Source organism: Aphis gossypii, chromosome X (assembly GCF_020184175.1).
Source record: "Aphis gossypii isolate Hap1 chromosome X, ASM2018417v2, whole genome shotgun sequence".
In the NCBI taxonomy this organism is placed as follows: domain Eukaryota; kingdom Metazoa; phylum Arthropoda; class Insecta; order Hemiptera; family Aphididae; genus Aphis; species Aphis gossypii.
Genome location: NC_065533.1, coordinates 42,021,363 through 42,042,033, shown reverse-complemented (window position 1 = coordinate 42,042,033; position 20,671 = coordinate 42,021,363). Strand labels below are relative to the sequence as shown.

Here is a 20,671-nt window from a genome sequence, read left to right as displayed (position 1 = left end):
GGTAATTTTCAGAGGTTTTTTATTGTAATACCTATATCTTCTTCTTTTTCCTCAGCTTATCCGCCCATTAAGTGCCATCGCTGCCATCATTACACCTCTCCATTTCTCTTTATTTTTTCTTTGTCCTCCAGGTTGGGGGTAATACCTATATAGGAGTTTTTAAAATAACCAGTCTCCGGTTATTATTTTTAATAAAAACTTAATATACCTCACTGGTTTTCACATGTATATATTTTTGAAGTAATCATATTTAAAATTAAAACTTCAATAAATTATAAATAAATAAATACATTTACAAATTACCTATATTAATTTAATAACATACAAAGAGAATATTAATTAATACATAACCAATACCTATTTAATAATATGAATTATGAATAATTTTATTTCTAGTTCTAATACACAACTACCTAATCATAAAAAAAATTCTATTAACTATAGAACTATTTGAAATACATCATTTTATACCATCAGTGTACAGAAATTAGTAAGCATAAAAATAAAATAAAATAAAAAATTAGGTGAGTATGTCAAAAAATGTCAATAAGTTGTATTTAGTTTTCTTATTGAAATTATCATTAGCAAATAATTGGTAGTTAGGTACTGTAAAAGTTCCTATTTACTTAAGTATTTAAATTAATAGGAAAATAAATAGTTCTATTTTTATACTGTAAGTCTGTATTCATGAGTGAAATCTACTAAAAACAAATAAAATCATAGATAGGTTCCTATTAAATCTTGTCTTAAGTCATAATATACAATTGTCATAACTACCTAATTAATAAGTTATTTTATTATTAATTTTCAGTAGATGCTATTCTTCAGTTTGTAAAAAGAAACAGGAAAACTTATTATAATTATCATAAAAAAAAAAAAACTATAGCAATTACGAAAATCAAATATATTTATTTTTATGGAAAAATGTCTAACAAAACTTATTGATTACAGAAAGTGAATAACATTCTATAGAAAAATTATTACAAGACATTCAATAGATTAAGTTACCAAAATATCAATACGAGAAATAACTAATAAGTACTTACATTAACAATAATAAATAATAGTGGTTAGTAAAAATAACTAAAATTTAAAAATGTTATATAAATCAATGTCTAAAGAACAGATAGTTAACTTTATAAATTATTAAAAATATTTAAAACATAAGTTTTGAAAGACTGACTAAAAAAATCAAGTGTAGTAGAAATAATACTTATTGACTAAAAGAGGAGCTCTAGAGATAAAAAATGTTGTACCAGTGTTTGTTTGTTTTGTAAAATAGAATGTTAAATAAATTTAAATTACTACCTAGTGTGTTTAAGAGGAATAACGAAAATTAATTAGGGCTAAGATCTCAGGACAAGTAACTAGACCATTTGTAATAAATTGTAATAAATGAACATTTTATTATCAGCTAATTTACGCCTTGTATCGAGATAATGAAGTCCTAAGGAATCTGGGAAGTTGGAAGTAATTAGGAGAAGAAAAACTTGACATAATAATATGAGCTATGAGCTAGGTATTTAAAAAAAATATATATTGAATATTGTCTAGATCATTATGACACTATTGTAAGTTGAAAAATCACACGACCGGACGAGTGAGGAAAATTCGAGATTTGATCTTACTAAAGAGTTGTAGAGAGTGTTTTGTACTATTACACTATTGATATTAAAGTTATTACACCTATTAGGTGTATTGTAATAATAAAATATATTTTTCACGCTTAAATTTCCGATTTTTGATAATTTTATTATTTAGACAGGTACCTAGGTAAATAAATAAATAAACGATAAAAAATAAATTGTTTATTAATCATGAAATATCTATTGGGCGATTGGAATATGATATCAATAATCTGGCTTCTTACGGTTCTAAATTCTCTTCTAAAAATTTTGTAATAGATATTTTTACGGTAAACCCCTTCAATAAGTCGTATTCTTTTAAACCATAATATGACGATTTCGTGCTATATTATTTTCGCTATTGCGTTATCTTTTAAAATAATATTTCAGATGGGTACAAGCAGGGGCGGATTTAGGTATGTGGTGGTCCGTGGGCGGAATGCATTGTGGGGGGCCCTTGGGCTGCAACCCATTCAGCCCTCCCTAAATCCGGCCCCGGGTAAAGGCGGCGTACGCTTCACCGACTTTTTTCATCAATTTTATTGTCACGTCTTGTGGTTCAAACACAAATAATTTTAGATACCTATTAGAAATTTGAACGTCTTTACCTCCACGGCTCCACATCGCAATCGACGGGCGTGAGCGAACGACAACGGATTACGGACGGAACATTCCGCTGATTGAAACTGATAACAACGATAAAAAAAAAAAAAAACCACCTCGCGCATTGTTCCCGACCGCAGTCGAGGCGGGCGTGTTCCGGGCGGCGGTGATAACACTACTGTTAACATTTTCTCGTCGTGTTTACTGTTTTGTCATTGGTAGGTATAAGCAATTTAACGCTTACACTGCTTATTATTATTTTTTTTGTTTTGTCTTGCAATAAACCGTCGCTCGGTTTTTTTAATTTACGCCGTTCACGTTCTTGGTCAATCGCGATGAACGGAAATCGGCCATCACAGTAAACGAGCAGTAGTGACACCGTGCGCGCGATTGATTTATTTCGCTTTTCAAAATGATCAAGTCCAGCTATCTGTGCGTTTTGGCCGTCCTGTGGTGCTCGACACCGTCCACTCGGTCGCAAATCAATAACTTGGACACCGAATGGCATTGTCCGCAGCACTGGATCCAGTACAGCACCTCCTGTTATAAGTTTGTAAAGTCGCCGTACCGACCGAGAAGTGAAGCCCACAGAAACTGTTTGGTATGTGTACCTAATGTCTCAAAAGCAAATGCGTTTGTTTTAATGTCCTCTGTTTAGAACACGACATTATGTTTATATTATCAAAATACAGTATTCATTATTAGCTGTAAGTTGTACCGTGTGCTGCGGTGGTACGTTTTCGTGTTGGATATAAACTGTAAATCATTTCCACAAGTGCATGTTATATTTTATTTGTACATTATCGGTTGTTTAACAATACCCATACATTGTGGTGGTATTTAGAATTTTGCTGACCTGTGTACACAATTTTTTTTATTCCCTTTAAAATAATATTTTCCGTGTTCCTCTCACCGGTTTTTTATTGTGACAATTTTTCTTACCCATAAAAAAGCTTACAACACATGTGATATGTTAATAGTATCATGCAGTATAAAAATTAAATATCTACCCAGTGCCTTAGAATATTGAAAATTGTAGGTACTCTCAGTAGTACCCATGATAACAAAATAATCAAAGTAAATTGTAACATTTATTAATTTATTTTTTCATCTATTTACAAAATAGTGAAATATTATAAACCTGTTTTAAAAAAAAGCATCCAGTTAAATTTACTGCTTCCTAAAAAAGTACTACTCGGGGCAATTGCCCTCCTTGACCCTCCCTCTAAATATGCCACTGCTCATAAAACATTGTTTAAATTTTTTTTAAAGATTACCTATTATGTTAAAATACACCTCAGTACTCAGTAATTATGTCTAGTATATGTAGGGCAGAGATATGATTGTATTTATAGATAATATTTTAAATTGGTTCAACATAATCTCTCTTGTTCCTTCTCTGCAGTTTAAAAATTGATGCTTCTAATGGTCATTATGGAATTAACACGTTGACTATGTATGTCTGCAATTTTCACTCATTGCCAGTGCTGAAACTTGGTTGTTTAGGGACCTGGGGAAATATAAATTGTGGGCCCTATAACTATCAAGTACATAACATAAAATGCTACTATATAGACATTTTTTATTTTGTTGATAAAACTAATTGATTATTATTTTTTTTATTTTAACTACATATTGTATTCTATGTCATAGAATTAATAATACCTGTATTTATACTTATACATCTATACTTGGATAATTAGAATAAGTTTGAAAATTTCATATAATTAACAATTTAAAAAAAAATTATAATACTAACAATATATTAATTAATTAATACTCAATCAAATTTCATTCTTTTTGCTTTCATAATTGAAAAATTTGTCACAATTTTTTCTATAGGTATCTATCTCTTTTGTATGACATTGTTCGATATTTAATACTGAAATGTTGGATAGTCGCTCTTGTCCAATTGAGTTCCTTAAATAGTATTTTTATTATTTTGAGTTTTGAAAAAGATTTTTCTGTAGTTGTAACCGTTACTGGCAATGTCAAATAAATTATGAAAGAAATACGTTTGGGCGCATTTACCCAAAAAAGATAACACTTTGGGGCTTAAATCCATAAAATGTTTGGGCGTAATCTTTTCCTTTATAATAGTATGTTTGTATTAATTTATTTGCATATATTAACATATTTTACTAAATCTAAGCCTATTAGGGTTACCCAGAAGACCGCGAGGAGGTTGGCTCAATAGTTTTCCAAAAATGTTAAAAGATTTTTTTTTTTAAAAATCTAATTTTTTTATTTTTTGATTTATCAATATTATTCTATATTATGATCTTTCCTTTTGATTAATTACTTTTTTTCCCCGCAAAACGTGGTCCTAATTTTTTATATAATTTAATAGGTATAGACTTATATAAGTCTTATAATATATTTATATTATTAATATTACTTAAAATATAAGACTTGATTACTAGTTGCAGTACCTATTGTGCTCAAAGGTGTCTTCATAAATTATACATGCTCCTGATATATCAGAATAACTTGTAGCAAAATCATTTTCAAGAATATATGATGTCACTGTTTGAATACTATTTAAATTTTTAATATTCATTATTTCTTTGATTGATAGCAGTTGACTTGTTAAATCTGAACTTATATCTGATTAATACATTTGTATGAAATTATATGGTTTTTTTTACAGTAATTTCATCTGGTCCCAAAAGTGATTAAGGTTTTGAAAAATTAAAGATATTACAAACATTATGTAAGCCTTTAAATTATATTTAATTTGACATATTATTATGTCAAAAATTGGTAAAAATACTTTTATTTTAAAATTATCTTGTATGATATTTATTAATTATATCTGTGAAATTTTTAAAATAGGTACCATGTTAATAGATAGCCCACTATGGGACCCTGTCAAAAATGACTTTGGGCCCTTTATGGCTATTGCCATAAATTTCCAACTCTCTTAATTAATTAATTTAATCTTTCATAAATTTGTATATGAAAATAAATAGGCCTATTTCATACTTATTTATCAATTTCAAGATTACTTACAGGTATATTGTTTATTTTTGTATATCATATTCAAAATCATAGCTTCCCTTCCATAATTATAGTATTAAACCTTGGTTTAACACTTATTTTAAGACTAAAAAAAAAATTGAATTTGTACTTATCTTTGAATTACGTTCTATATCATTTTTTAATTGTACCTACTTAACATACTCAAAATATATATATGACGACTTTACACAAAAAGGATATATTATATATATATAATAAGGACATTTTTTATAATTCCTAATAATTAATTTAACTAAAATATCACTTATATCTGTAAATAGTGTAAATTATTTGTTTTATACTTAAAACAGTTTTATAGTTTAAACAACTAATTTTGAACCTGTTTTTTTGTAGGCTTCTGGAGGTGATTTAGTTAGTGTTACTGACATAAATGAGCATGGTTTTCTCGTAAATCAACTCTTGAAACAGGACCCTCAACATAGACAGTGGTATGTGGGTGGTAAGCAAACAAGCCCTGGAGTATGGGTAAATGATGTAGACAACAATACTCCACTTATGAATATCGAAGGAGCATTATTACCTGAACAACACACTACATTAAACAGAGATTATCTTGCATATACGTAAGTCGTTATAATGTTATCTTGAGAAAATAATATATACATTCTTATGTTACTAATCAAATTCAATTTATGAAAATACCTTCTATTAAATTAATAGAAAATATCATATCACAATTAATTTTGTAAAAATGTTAATTCCAAATATTATTTTTTTTTTCAGATATTCAGTTCAATTACAAAAATGGGGATTTGAAAAAGTTCCAGGAGATCGACATTTGCTTTATATATGTGAAATGCCACTAAATAAACAACATTTAATAGTTGAAGAACGTTCTTATAAGTATGGCTATAACATTGATGATCAGCAAAAAGTGCCCCGAGGTCCTTATTTTATTAAAGAACCTACAGATGTAGTATTTGATAGTTCTAGAATATCAATTACCAATGATGTAGCTTTGAGGTATGTATACACAATAATAAGAAATTTACATTGTTGTTATTAATTATATGAATAAAAATATTAATTAACTTATTTAAAAATGAATATTTTATTATATTTAACTATTTATGTATTATATATTGTTAAAAAAAAATTTAGTTGTGTTGCTGGAGGTTATCCAACACCAACATATGAGTGGTTTAAAGAAGAATATGATAACCAGGATCAATTGTTAGCTACAAAAATTGATCCACTAAGTAATAAGAGATTCACATTAAGTGGCGGAACTCTTATTATTTATGCTCCTAAAAGGGTAACAATGAATAACATAATTTTTGTATTTAAATTGGTGATCAATGTATATAAACAAATAATATTGGTTATAACAGGATGAAGATAGAGGTCGATATCATTGTAAAGCATCAAATATGTTTGGTTCTGTAGTTTCTGAAAGCATACAACTTTCATTTGGATTTATTGGTGAATTTAATTTACAACGTCCTCTTGAACGTGGTAATAAGAATTGGGGAAAAACAATATTTTGTGATCCTCCTCAATATTTCCCTGGTGAGAAATGATTTATAAAATATTTTTATTATTTACTTTCAAATGAATTGTGTCTATTAATTTTGATCGTTTTTAGAGGTGAGATATTATTGGGTCAGAGAATCATTTCCTAACTTGGTTCAAGAAGATCGTAGAGTGTTCGTCTCATACGATGGATACTTATATTTTTCCGCTTTGGAAGAAAGTGATGCTGGTAACTATAGTTGCAATGTGCAAAGTGAAGTTTCAAATACCGGCAAGAATGGGCCCTTGTTCCAGTTACATGTAGTGACACATTGTATGTACTTGTATTTTTATAATGTTATTTAATGTGTATGTTGATTTATTTACTATTATTACTATTATTTTATTATTATTATTATTTTTTTTTTTGTAGCTGACTATCAACAACTTATACTACCCAACAACTTCCCAAAAGCTTTTCCAGAAGCACCTATTGCTGGCCAAGAAGTTAGACTTGAATGTGTTGCATTCGCATAGTAAGATTATTATTCTATTTTTTTTTTTTATACACCAGTTTCCAAATTTCATCTTTAAAATATCTAATATATTTGTTATAATAATAATATTGAAAATACATTTTTATGCTAGAATTTATGTTATTTCCTTGTCATAATATTTGACAATGCCTAATAAATAATAAAAAAAAATATGAATATTGAAGAAGAATTATGTTTAGTGACTGATGTTCTTTAAGCAATATGAGTTATTAAGTGCCAGTGTTTTTTTTTAATTGATTAATCTTCTTTTGTATATCAAATTGTATGATCTATGTGAATATAGGCATGTATACAAAGCTATTCAAATAAATTTAGACTAAACACAAAGAGAAATATATTTTGAATTTAGAAATTGTATAGAAATTAAAAAAATTATAAAACTTACTAATTACCAGAGTGTGGGTTTATATGCATTAAAAACTAACTAAATATCTAAAACTAAATCTTAAATATGCATAGAAAATTAGAAAAAAAAAAGTTATATTTTACTACCCCGATTATTGATATAAACCCTAAGGCCATATTTGGAAAAATCGTATATTCCTACAAGTATAAAACATAATAATTTTTTTCTTGTATTATAATAGACAAAAGTATTTATTTAAAAAATGTCTAAAAAATAAAAAAAAACATCGAAATATGCACTAAAAGATGAAATATGCAATTAAAATAGAAAAAATGTCAATATATGCACTAAAAGAGTTTCATTTTTTAAATTTTTAAGTCATGAAACAAATTTTGTGTTCACTTAGCATATCATACGATCAACCAGAATAAATATGCAAATGCATACAAATCTTCGCTTTACTAATTACTATTGCGTATTATATTTTAAAATAATTATATTATTCCCAGGCCAAGCTTATAATTATAATGATTCCTAATAAAGTAATTAACTATGGCAATATTTTAATAAATGAAAAATTTTAGTCATTGGTTAATCAATAGTTATTTTCCTTTTATAATTATTATTGTAACTTTCATTTCATCAAAGCCTGTTAAATATATATAATGTACAATTATAACTCAGTATTTGTTAAACTAAAATTAATTTAAATATTCTCCATTATTAAATTATTAAGTGATTTTTTTTTCTAATAAAAACAATTTTGACTACTTTTAATTTTAGTCCTGTACCTTCATATAATTGGACAAGAAAAGGTTCTCCGTTACCTAAAGGCTCTTATTTGACAAGCTACAATCGTGTATTGATAATTCCTGAAGTTAAAGTGGAAGATCAAGGAGAATATAATTGCCATGTTTTTAATGACCGGGATAGTAAAGAGAAAAGTGTTACTCTAACAATACAAGGTAATTAAAAGTACGGTAACATTATGTAGTTTTGCTAAAGAACTTAATGAATCATTTTTGTGATTCCATGCTTTTATCTATCAGTATAAAGTTGATGTTAATGCATTAAACAATTTCTATTTATGTACAAAAATATATCTAATTATATTTAACTATCAGGAATTATTCCTGAATTAAATTGTTCGCTATGTAATTGTCCATTGGCCAACAACTGTTTTACAAATAAACTATTTGTACACATAACTTTTAAGTCTGCAGATGATTGGAAATATTTATTATAGGTGTTGCTTTTTAAGTATTTTTCATAATATTTTTGAATGTTCGCTGTATTAGATATGTGCATCTGATGTTATGGTTATTATATTATGAACCATATATTATTTTAGCTGAACCTAACTTCACAATCCCACTGGAAGATAAACACATGGATCACCAGTCAGATTTGACATGGACATGTGAAGCTTTTGGCGTTCCAGATGTAACATATAAGTGGTTTAAAAATGGTGAACCACTAGAAATTGATAAACTATTACCTGATGATCAAAAACGGTATGTGATACAAGACAATGTATTGAGCATAAAATATTTAGAACATGAAAAAGATTCAGGAATGTATCAATGTCAAGCTCGCAATACTTTAAAAACCCGTTACTCATCTGCACAGTTAAGAGTGCTATGTAAGTTAATGACATTCTTTAGTGTATAAAACATTATAGTGAAAAATTCATAATGAAATTTTCTTTTTATAGCTTTACGGCCATCATTTAAGAAAAAACCTTTGGAGCCTGAAATATATGGCGCTGAAGGCAAAAATGTTACAATTAAATGTAATCCTGAAGCTGCACCTAGACCTAAATTTACATGGAAAAAAGATGGATACACAATAGGTTAGTTGTTATGTTTTATAAATTAATTAATGAATAATTTAACACATTGACTACCGTGCGACCATAAGTGTCCAAACATCATTAGGACACAACCACACAACATTATTTTATATTTGATTCATTCAAAAATTGTTTTGTTATAATAAAATGTTTCAATTACTGATTTTATTAACTGTATTTATTTTTATGTATTTTGCACATATTTCATTAACATTCTATTAATTTTTGTTTAGGGGCTGGGGGTAGGCGTCGCATATTAGAAAATGGAAATTTAATTATAGATCCAATTGGTAGAGATGATGAAGGCATGTATGTATGTATTGCTGAAAATTTGTATGGAATTGCAGAAAGTCATGGAAGACTTATTGTTATGCGTAAGTTTATGTTTCGTTAAGTAATTATATTATAATATTTCTATTTTACATTTTTTTAATTATCATAACTTTACTGTAGGTGGCCCTGTGTTCATTGAACAACTAAATCCCCAAATCAGATCAATTGTTAAACATGACTTACTATTACGTTGCCAAGCTGTTTCTGATGAACTCTTAGATATTGCATATGTTTGGACCCACAACAATATGCCATTGGTTAATTCTAATTCTGAACTTACGGGACATGTTGTGAGTATTAATCTTTTAAATCATTTCAAATTGTTAAGTATTTGTATTGGCTTATTATATATTATAGGTTATAGGATATAGGTTATGTTATAGGTAATAAATAAATAATTTTTATCTCATAAATTTTAATATATTAAACATTTTTTAATAAATGAATAATTGTATATAATTAAAAAAAAGTACATAAGAATTTCATCTTTGATCTGCTAAGAATTTAAGAAATAAATAGGTAGTTATAATATTATTTACAAAAATACATGTATCAATATACCATTGGTTCTCAGAAATAAAAAACTTTATATATTTTATTTTAATTTTAAAATGATTAATATTAATAATTAACAATACAATTCTTTGAATTTTTCATCTTCCCATTAAAGGTCAATAAATAAATATTATTTTTATTTTGTGTTAGTTATTATTATTTTTTTTTTTATTGATCTTAAATTAACATTGGTAGCAGCGGTCATTAGTTATTATATGTATAAATTAAAGTTTTTTACTAATCAATAAAGTTTCTCAAATTATGTTATTTAAAATAAATTATAAAAAAAAGATTTTCTTATAAATATCAAAACTTGATTAGTGGTATCTGTGTTTGGTCCAACTGCTGCGTCTAGGGCAGTGATTCTCAATTTTTTTAGTATTGGGACCCAAATTTCCCCTGAAAAATCTTTTGCGACCCACATTGTTTCACTTTTTAAAAAGAAGTTAAAAAAAAAATTCTTATTATATAAATATGTGTACATTTTTATTAGGTTATTTAGTATGAATTATTATTTATTACCTACGTAATTTTTGGTTCTCTATTGCTATAATAATATATTTAATATTAATTTAACATACATTTTTTGGAATCTATATTATTCAAAAAAAATTTTGTGACCCACCAAAAATTGACTGACGACCCATCAGAGGGTTGCAACCCATACTTTGAGAAACGCTAGTTTAGGGTTTTGGAAATGTTGAGGGTATTACGTTCATTGTTCATCTGTATACTATAAAAATCTGTAAAAATATGGTTGACTGATAGTTCGATACTACTGGTAGTGTACATTGGTTTTTCTTAATTTGCCATTAGGTACCCATGTGTTATGTTAAACATGTGTGTCCACTGTCCAATAAAAAGTCTATTTAATATTGTTTTTGAAGAGAGTTTGGCCAACCGAAGATGGAGTTCTTATTTTTCTTAATAAATTGAAAATTTTCTATTTAACTAGTTTCTACATAATATGGTAGTGACAAACAAAATTTTAAATCGATAGTATGCTATTGCATAATTAAGCAATTGCAAAAAACAGTTATTACCAAAATTTATCAAGTACTCATTGTACCTTTGCATTTAATTTATTTTTATTAATAATTTAATGTTAAAGAGCATAAATAGTGGAGAGCTTTACATTCGTAACATGACATTGGAAGATTCTGGTGAATACAAATGTTTTGTACACAGTGTAGTTGGGGAAATATCATCAACAACTACTTTATTTGTTGATGGACCTCCTGGACCTCCAGGTAATATTATATTTTTACCTAAATATTGCAATACAATTTGTATGTACTATGTAATTACAGTTCATTAAATTATTTTTTTGTATAGGTGGACTACAAGTTGAAGTCATAAAGACATCTGCCAAACTTCAATGGTCTGATGGTGCATCAAACGGTCGTCAAATTACACATTATATAGTAAGCGCCCGCTCACAATGGAACAGTACTTGGTATACAGTTGCCACAGGTAATTTTGAATTTATAAATTTATGTTTCACAATGCTTAAAACTATTATTGTATATTGCAGATTTTATAGTCAAGGAAGTTGATAGGTATAATGGACGTAAAGAAGCATTTTTAGAAAATGTTTTGCAACCTTGGTCCAAGTATGAATTTAGAATGATAGCAGGAAATGAGCTTGGCTTTGGTGAAATATCTCTTCCTTCACCTCAAGTTAACACACCAGCTGATCGTCCGTATAAAGCACCTACAAATATCACTGGAGGTGATGGCAAAATTGGAGATTTAACAATTGTGTGGAAAGTAAGTCATTGTTACTTTATTTTCTTTGAATTGGTCTAAGTACACTTATTTATATCATATAGCCACTACTTCCTCAAGATCAAAATGGACCAGGTATCTATTATAAAATATATTGGAGACGTTTGGATCATGATACAGATTTTCAGTATGAGACATTGCAAGATAGTGGTAATATTGGAATGGCAGTGGTGCACATAAAGCCAGAATTTTATTATACTAAATATGAAGTCAAAGTTCAAGTAATAGTTTTTACTTTATTTATAAAATTATCCTCTATTTGTATAATTAATTTTGTGTATCTACAGCCTTTTAATTCATTCGGTGCTGGTCCTATATCAGATCCTAAAGTGATATACAGTGCAGAAGATATGCCACAAGTATCTCCACAGCAAGTGTTTGCTATTTCTTACAACTCAACTGCCATTAATGTAAGTTGGGTACCAATTGATCAATCACGGGAAATGCTGCGCGGTAAATTAATTGGTCATAGAGTAAGTATATTTAAGAATATTAAATATGACCCACTATACAGTACGCCATGAGAGACTACAGCGTTGTGGTGAATAATGCATTACACAGCACCTAGCACCAGTTTCAAGGCTTTGACTGTTTAGTGACGGACGGGGGAATTCCATACTTATATGCATGGCAGAGTTGTGGTCTTTCATGGCTTAAAGTATAACTGTACTTTAATACAAAATATGTTATTAAAATTTTTCATAAAAACATAACCATTTAATATATTCTGTAGTTAAAGTATTGGAAAAAAGATAAGAATGAGAAAGAAGAAGATGCTGTATATTATTTAAGTAGATTTGTTAGGCCTTGGGCACTTATTGTTGGATTGCAACCAGATACAGAATATTACGTAAAAGTTATGGCTTTCAATTCAGCTGGAGAAGGTCCAGAGAGTGAGCGATATATTGGTAATATTTTAAATTTCATTACTCAGTAATAAGTAACATTAGAGAAACTTTTATTTTTGTAAACAAATAATTTTAAATATTATTTGATTGATTTTTTTAAGTTAATATCAACTTGCATGTTTTTTTCTGTATTATTGGTCATTTGTTATTAACAATTTAACTAAAGATTGATTATTAAAAAAAGTACTAATGTTTAATGAAAATGGAATTAAATAATAATAAATTAATTTTATGCACTAAAAATATGAGTCATGATGCAAAGAGTGACTAAAACTACATAATATTTTGTTTTTACAGAACGAACATATAGAAAAGCTCCACAAAAACCACCATCATCTGTTATAATAGATGGCATAAATCCAGGTACCATACATGTGACTTGGCGATATGTACAACCAACACTAGAAGAAGAACCAATCAAAGGCTATAAGGTTTGTATATCATTAAAACCAATAATTAATATAATCTTTGATTTACATATGAATTGTTAGGTGCGGGTTTGGGAAAACGATCAAGACATGAGTACTGCAAATGATACGATTATTGAAATCGAAAGCAAATTAGAAGCATACATTACTAACCTGACACCTGGAAAAGTGTACAAACTTCGAGTATTGGCATATTCTAATGGCGGAGATGGGCGGATGTCATCACCCATTAACACTTTCCAAATGGGTAAGATTTAATTAAATTATACATTTATATTTTTATACATCATTTAAATTCTTATTACATAATTTATATGATAAATTTAATTGTTTCCATTGTTAATTAATCAGTTCATTGCCTGAAGTATGTTGATAATATCAAACACCTCTGTTTCCATGTGTAGTACTTAATTTATAATTTTTATTAGTTGTATGTAATCTTTCAATTTCTTTGTATACCTAGGACCTAGGTACGGTATAATATAATACCAACATAATTGATACTTTATAATGTTTAGAACCGAGTTCAGTTATTATAATTTTTAATTTTATAAACTTAGTACATTTATAGTTATAGAGAAAAAATGTATGTGATTTTTCAATCAAATTTTCATAGCACATTAGTAATGTAGTGGTTTGTATGTGTTTCTTTATGTATCATGTATCTATAATTCAAAAATAAGTACAAAAAATGCCAAGCCATTTATTTGCATAGTTGGTTTAATATTAAATATATATAATTACAGGAAGTTTTACTTAATAGTGAAAGTAAATTACTTATATGTAGCATATAATACAAATAAATAAAAATATTTATGTACAATGTGCTGAACAAAATACAAGCTTACTCTAGTTATCACAATATGTAAGTAACATAATTTTATGTTAATGAAATAAAATAATTTCGCATGCCGATAATTGTGTACTCTTCCATGGTTCCATACCTAGAATATTGTTCAACTTATATTTTTTGCATGCATTTTATTCGAAATTATATTTAAGAAAAGCATAATTTATTTTTACATGCAATCATTACATTTTTTAATATAATTTATAATTCCTTTTTTTTATCGGGAATTTGTAGTGATTTATAATTACTTAAAGTTCTGTAATATCTAATATGTAAAAATATGTATGTACATTAATTAATTAGGCAATTCGTCGTTATTGTAATTTTGACATTCTCTCATTTTACAACGTACCTAATCAAAGCGATTGGAATAATAATAAATGCATATTTTTGTGAGAACTGTGAATCACGAAGCCTATGATAGACAAATCTTAAATCGTTGTTGGTTTTAATTATCAACTATTTCCGTTAATGTTTTTCATCGATTGAAAAATTATTTCTAATTTTCGTAACTGTATTTTTAAGTAGATATTTTGATTTTCAACGATTTCATCTTTCCCGTAGGGTTTTACACATTCAATTCGAGTAATTTGAACGCACAAGATTGTCTAATCTGTAGCTATTAATTGTAACGATTATTATTAAAAAAGCCACACCTGCAGCATGTGTTGTCTTCGTCTTACATACGGTAAACATCAATGTATATAGGACGCTATGTCAGTTTTATACAATATTTTAATTTTTAAGCAAGCTGTATGCATTTTCAAATCGCAATATTTTATATTTTATTTACACATAATTCATTAGCCATTACCCGTTTATAATTATAAAAATATTATTAAAAACTTAAACTAAAGACGTACAAACATTGAGTTCTTACCTTGAATTTGATAATTGGTCCTGAACGTAAGTTTGCTATGTTGTTCGTAAAGTTATCTAGTAGATTCCTGTGGTTGTACCTATGTTTGTAAGTTTTTAAGTTTGTACGTTAGACTATGAAAAATCATGCGAATATGACATATTTTTAATCACGCTTATAATCGTCACTGTCAAATCACCACCAATAATCATGATGTGCCATCGACGTTAACTTAATCGAGCTGCTAACATTCATTTAATTGTTCGTAACTTGTATAGAGTCGTAAAATGACGGCCATTATTTTTATGAATAATGATTAATGAATATAATATATAATATTATGGATGATTTGGAAATAGAATGTAATGAAAAAATAATTAACTTAAAAAAAAATAAATATTTATTTCTAACAAAACAGAAAAATACGAAACATTTTAATAATGATCCTTAAATGATTGAAAATTGAGGCTTCAATGTATTTGATTGTAAATATTTATTGAATTTGTACCTATGCCTTAATCTAATGTGATTAAGAAAGGAATTTTTCTGTATAAAAAAGAGTCAATATCGATTTATATTCATTATAATTTATTAATAGCTATATTAATATTATATCTTATGTGTTGAAAACGAAGTTGCTTGGAATATAATAAATATAATATATTTTTTTTCATAAGTAGAATTGAATCTATTTTTTTTTTTTAAATAACGTTTTATTTTTCACTTTTTATCACAAATGAATTTTAACGCTAAACTCAAACCATTTTGCAGTAAATAAAATTGTTAATTTTACGCAGTTTATTAGTAGTCGACTATCGCTAATAATAGAGTATAAATGAGTAATATTAATAATTAATAGTTTGCTGTGCATTGTATAATTAATAATACACGTTAAGACATTCTAATAAGTTATTAAAATACAACGTAATATCTGCCTGTATAAATTGGACTTAATATTATTTTTTTTTTATATTATTTTATATCCAAAATAATCGTAATAATATGCTAGTATATGTTATTATTGCGTATATTTTACAAATAAACTGGTATCTTTTTTTTTATATTAATTATTATATCCATGTACATAATATTTTATACTAAATTAACAAAAGTATTCGAAAGTTTATACAATATCAGCATAAATTACTTATAGTGTATAATTTAAACAGAATTTTTTTTTTTAAAAACCTGGAAGTAATTTTAATCAGACTGGTATGTGCTTATTATAGTAACGTTAAGTTGTTGGATATATGCAACAGTTTTTTCTTTATAAAAAAATAATATTATGATTTATAAATTTGAAACAATAATAATTCAAATCTAAAATATTTATAAAAAAATACATATACATTAATAGTAAATTCGTGTTAGTACATAATAATGTTTTCAGCTATAAGCCTATAACTATTGCTTGTGCGTGTAACTATATGAATTATGATAAACATTTTCATGTATATTCAATAAAGATTTAATATTGCAATAAATCTACCTAGTAAAAACATGAGTGTTTTTATGGAAAACATAGAATTGTATAAAATTCTAAATTATTTACTTGATACGTAATTTCATTAAAAATTAGTTTTTTATGTACCAATTAAATGAATTTGGAAAAATATTTACTCATATTAGTTGTATTTTACTCTTATATTTCCGTATTGTTAAAAATAAAATTGTATAACTCATGTTACTGAAATAATAATTATAATAATATTGTACTTAATATTTTAAAATCTCAATAATTGTGATTTTCCAAAACCTTAAAACTATTATTTGAGTAAAACAACAATTGTTTTCTAAATTGATCACATGCACGTCACAATGTCACGTTTTAAACACTTTTCTATCAAAAAAAAAAAAAACGTATAGGTACCTACATACGTTTTATTTGCATACGTATAAAATACACTATTTAATCATTACGATTTGTTTTCCGTTGCCATATTGTATTTCAATATTCAATATGTATTTAATTTTAACTTGTGTGTTTGGTTTTCATCCAAATGGTAAGATGTACCTACGCTTATTGTGATCGTTGTGTATTATGTCTTTTATAATGGTTTAATTGTTTTGTCTTGCATTATTGGGAGGAGTCATTCCTGATCAGAATGTCTTATCTCATAGTGTCAAACTTCTGTTTAATATATTTGTGTGTATTTTTTTTCCAGGTAATCCCGATCTGTACTTGACCAACAATGCGAGCAGAAACTCGGCAGTCTGTCTGTCGATCGTGTTACTATTGAGGTTGTACAGCATCATTTAAAAAGTAATAGATCTAAAACGTAATGCGCACGCGCACATATAATAATCTCAATTATTATATTTTTATAACACTTTTTTTTTACTATTTTAAACGTATAGTTTTAAGTTTAAGACAATAATTCGTTTTGAGTATGGTCAACTTTTGTGATTATGGTCAAAATATATCATAATAGATTATATATATTTATAAGAATATAAACCTGCAACGGTAAACTCAGTATAATATTGTTCATACAAGTAATTATATATATATATATGATTTTGGTGTACGTAATGTGCCGCATTATATACCAATTAATGTATATTATGCAGAAACAGTGCCTTGAAATATTATTAATAATATTATTATACGCATGAATCAAAAACTCTCGCCTGTGTTCAAAATATATGATTGACAGCCATTATTTAATATACTAAAATTGTGATTTAATACTATTCTGTAGAAATAAGTGTGATTTTTAATTTAAATACTGCAAAATTTACTTATAAGTATAATTTCAACGTTGTAAAAATACTTGTTTAAAACGTTTCAAGCATAAGCCATTTAAACGCATGCGCCGATGTTAGATAATACAGCTGTGGTTCTTAACCTTTTTTTTGTTCGTAGCATGGGTGTTTTATAAAAATCCCAGAGCACCCTACACACTTTAACGTGTATGAATTATTTATATTTTCAATAATTTTTCGGTACATCTAATGTAAATTCATGGAACATTAGTGTTTCGCGGCACACCAGTTGAGAATCACTGTAATAATATAGTATAAAATAATTAGTTTATAGTGATTATAATGTTCATACCTACAAGTTGTTTTAAAATAATGAATTTCGAGCGAAAAATTCCTAGTATAAAAATGAATCCATTCTAATATTATGTACATATAACTTATAAATTATAATATACTAGTCTATAATAATTTTAATATAATTAAATATCAATACAAACAAATAATTAAATATTAATTTACTTTTTTTATCATTATAGGTAAAATTTAAGAGAGTTTTTTTAAAACAGATCATTAATAAAATATTTTATACTATGCTATTAACAAACATTTTTTTAATCTATAATTAGTTAAAAAATGATAATAATACGTTAAGAAAAATGGTAAAATAATATTAAACGCTATCTAATATTATATGACACAAATTTAATTTTGAACATAAAAAACAAACTATTATTATAGTTGTATCTGTTTTTAAAGATTCACTAATAAGTAAATCACAAAAAAACTATTTAATTTAAAAAATATAAAGGTAATAAAATATTGCATTAAATTATGTTTGAATAAAATCGGAATAAGTTTATTACATCTAATATTTAGTTAATGGATCATACTTACCCATGAATAACATTCAAAATTCCCATATATATATAACTTATAGTACAACAATAGTACATACTGAGTATACTGGGTATTATATTTCCATATTTTGATTTATAATTAGGTAATTATCATTTAGGAAGTACATATAAAAATGGATTGATTTTTATAATGGGAATATTTTCCAAATATCTCTGACAACACGTAGAACTGCCAAAAAAAAAAAAACATTTAAACATAAAATCACTATTTACAATATACATATACATTACATACATATATTGTATACATTATGTATAAATAATCATAATAATATAATCCGTCCACTTAAACATTTTACAACATTGACTTATTTTCATAATGTATATTATTTTATTTTTGTACTTGCGTTTATGAATAAAAGTTAGTTATCGCGATTTCATTCTTATAGGTATATATTTTTATATTAATTGCTTTTTATATTTTTTATTCATTATTTTTATGTATACATTTTTATTTTATTTTATACTGTGTAATATGCGTTTTTTTTAGTTTAAGTGAATCTTATCCGTCCATATATACTATCTAGTGATATTTTTTAGTGCACAATAATGACGTACCTATTAAAGTAGTCGTTTATATTTTATTTATGACAAATATTAACAAACATATAGTTATGTAGTGCTTAGAACAACAATAATGTTTATTAAATACCATTTTATATACTTATGAAACTTTGTGACTTTATTGGCAATGTGTAACGTCCACTTATTTTTTGTTTAAATATTATATTATTAAAGGTAATCACAATATATACATGTATTTATTTATATTATACATTTATACCTAACTTCTTATTGTTTTCTAGACGCGTTAAGCGTTTGGAAAACTTGTTCGGTATTCTTCTACCAGCCCACGAAGTTTGACTGGATAACATGAAAAGCCTAGTAAATTTTAGATGATTTTCACTAGTCTGAAAAGTCGTGGAAAATTAGAAGTTATTTTATTTATTTATTTTTTTATTAAGAAAATTTACGGTTTCTAGAATCAGCGCATTAGTAAAATAAATAAAGTAAGTTCGCTCATTAATAAAAAACAATTTGATTAAACAAGTTTTTATTTATCTTATAATTTACTTGTTTATCTAGATTTTTAAATAAAATAAATGATTTATTTAAATTAAAGTCTTATTTTTAAAGAAAACTTGTATTTTTGTATTTAATATTACAATGAATGTAATTTTACTATTATTAACTGACTAATAAATTAAACCTTTCAATTTTTAAACCTTTTGTCAGTGTTTATGATTGAAACCATTTGACCACTGTAATTAGACTTCAAAATATTGAATATGTTTAAACTGTACGGTAACACACGTACCTGGTAACATGGTATATTTAAAAGATAACCACAGTATTGCAAATTCAGCTTATTAAAACACTGGGATTTTAATATGATGGATTAAATTATGAATGGATTGCACAATAATGGAGTGTATAATGGTACCTATATCGGTCATTAATGATACAAGGGTGATAAGCATAAAGAAAGCTCTGTCTTAAAGAGTTAGATAGATTTCCTAAGTTTTAAAATATAAATTTCAGTAATTTAAATAAAAATAATATAATAATATAATAATAGTTAGTAATTTAGGCTAACAGTGGCCGTTTTAAATGAAGGATCAATCAATGACTTATCAGTTATATCATTGAATTTAAGTTTAACACATTCATTACAGTGACCTAGTCGATGACGAGGAATACTTGACACCTATTGGATAGTGGATAGTTGAGTGGTTATCTATTTTTCAGTTTTTATTTTAATTATTAATTATTCAATAATATTTTGCGTTCAACTTTAATCACAGAATCACAAAATGTATATGTTGTGGTAAAAGTGCAAATATCGCTAT

The 20,671-nt window shown here is 26.4% G+C and overlaps 1 protein-coding gene across 2 annotated transcripts; it reads left to right on the top strand.

Annotated features, from left to right (window-relative positions):
- The first annotated feature begins 2,392 nt into the window (after window positions 1-2,392).
- On the top strand, window positions 2,393-19,573 carry LOC114129352 (contactin). Of its 2 annotated transcripts, XR_007605465.1 has the most exons (22): window positions 2,393-2,829; window positions 5,604-5,833; window positions 5,994-6,233; window positions 6,372-6,525; window positions 6,602-6,779; window positions 6,856-7,056; window positions 7,156-7,258; window positions 8,409-8,590; window positions 8,977-9,267; window positions 9,340-9,477; window positions 9,711-9,851; window positions 9,931-10,100; window positions 11,477-11,615; window positions 11,701-11,838; window positions 11,900-12,135; window positions 12,198-12,374; window positions 12,441-12,626; window positions 12,887-13,061; window positions 13,359-13,492; window positions 13,553-13,736; window positions 14,236-14,354; window positions 17,364-17,509. XR_007605465.1 is itself a non-coding variant. In XM_027994068.2 (21 exons), the coding sequence occupies exons 1-21, from the start codon at window positions 2,641-2,643 to the stop codon at window positions 17,456-17,458; spliced, it is 3,681 nt and encodes a 1,226-aa protein (XP_027849869.2). In that variant the 5' UTR covers window positions 2,395-2,640; the 3' UTR covers window positions 17,459-19,573. The 2 variants fall into 2 exon arrangements, 1 of the variants encoding a protein (XP_027849869.2); XM_027994068.2 differs by lacking the exon at window positions 14,236-14,354 and having other exon boundaries at window positions 2,395-2,829; window positions 17,364-19,573.
- The last annotated feature ends 1,098 nt before the right edge of the window (window positions 19,574-20,671 follow it).

Coding starts and splice junctions, on each gene's coding strand:
- LOC114129352 (XM_027994068.2), top strand. CDS start 2,641: ATGATCAAGTCCAGCTATCTGTGCGTTTTGGCCGTCCTGTGGTGCTCG. Junction 9,852..9,930: donor TGGAAGACTTATTGTTATGC/GTAAGTTTATGT, acceptor ACTTTACTGTAG/GTGGCCCTGTGTTCATTGAA. Junction 13,737..17,363: donor CATTAACACTTTCCAAATGG/GTAAGATTTAAT, acceptor TTTTTTTTCCAG/GTAATCCCGATCTGTACTTG.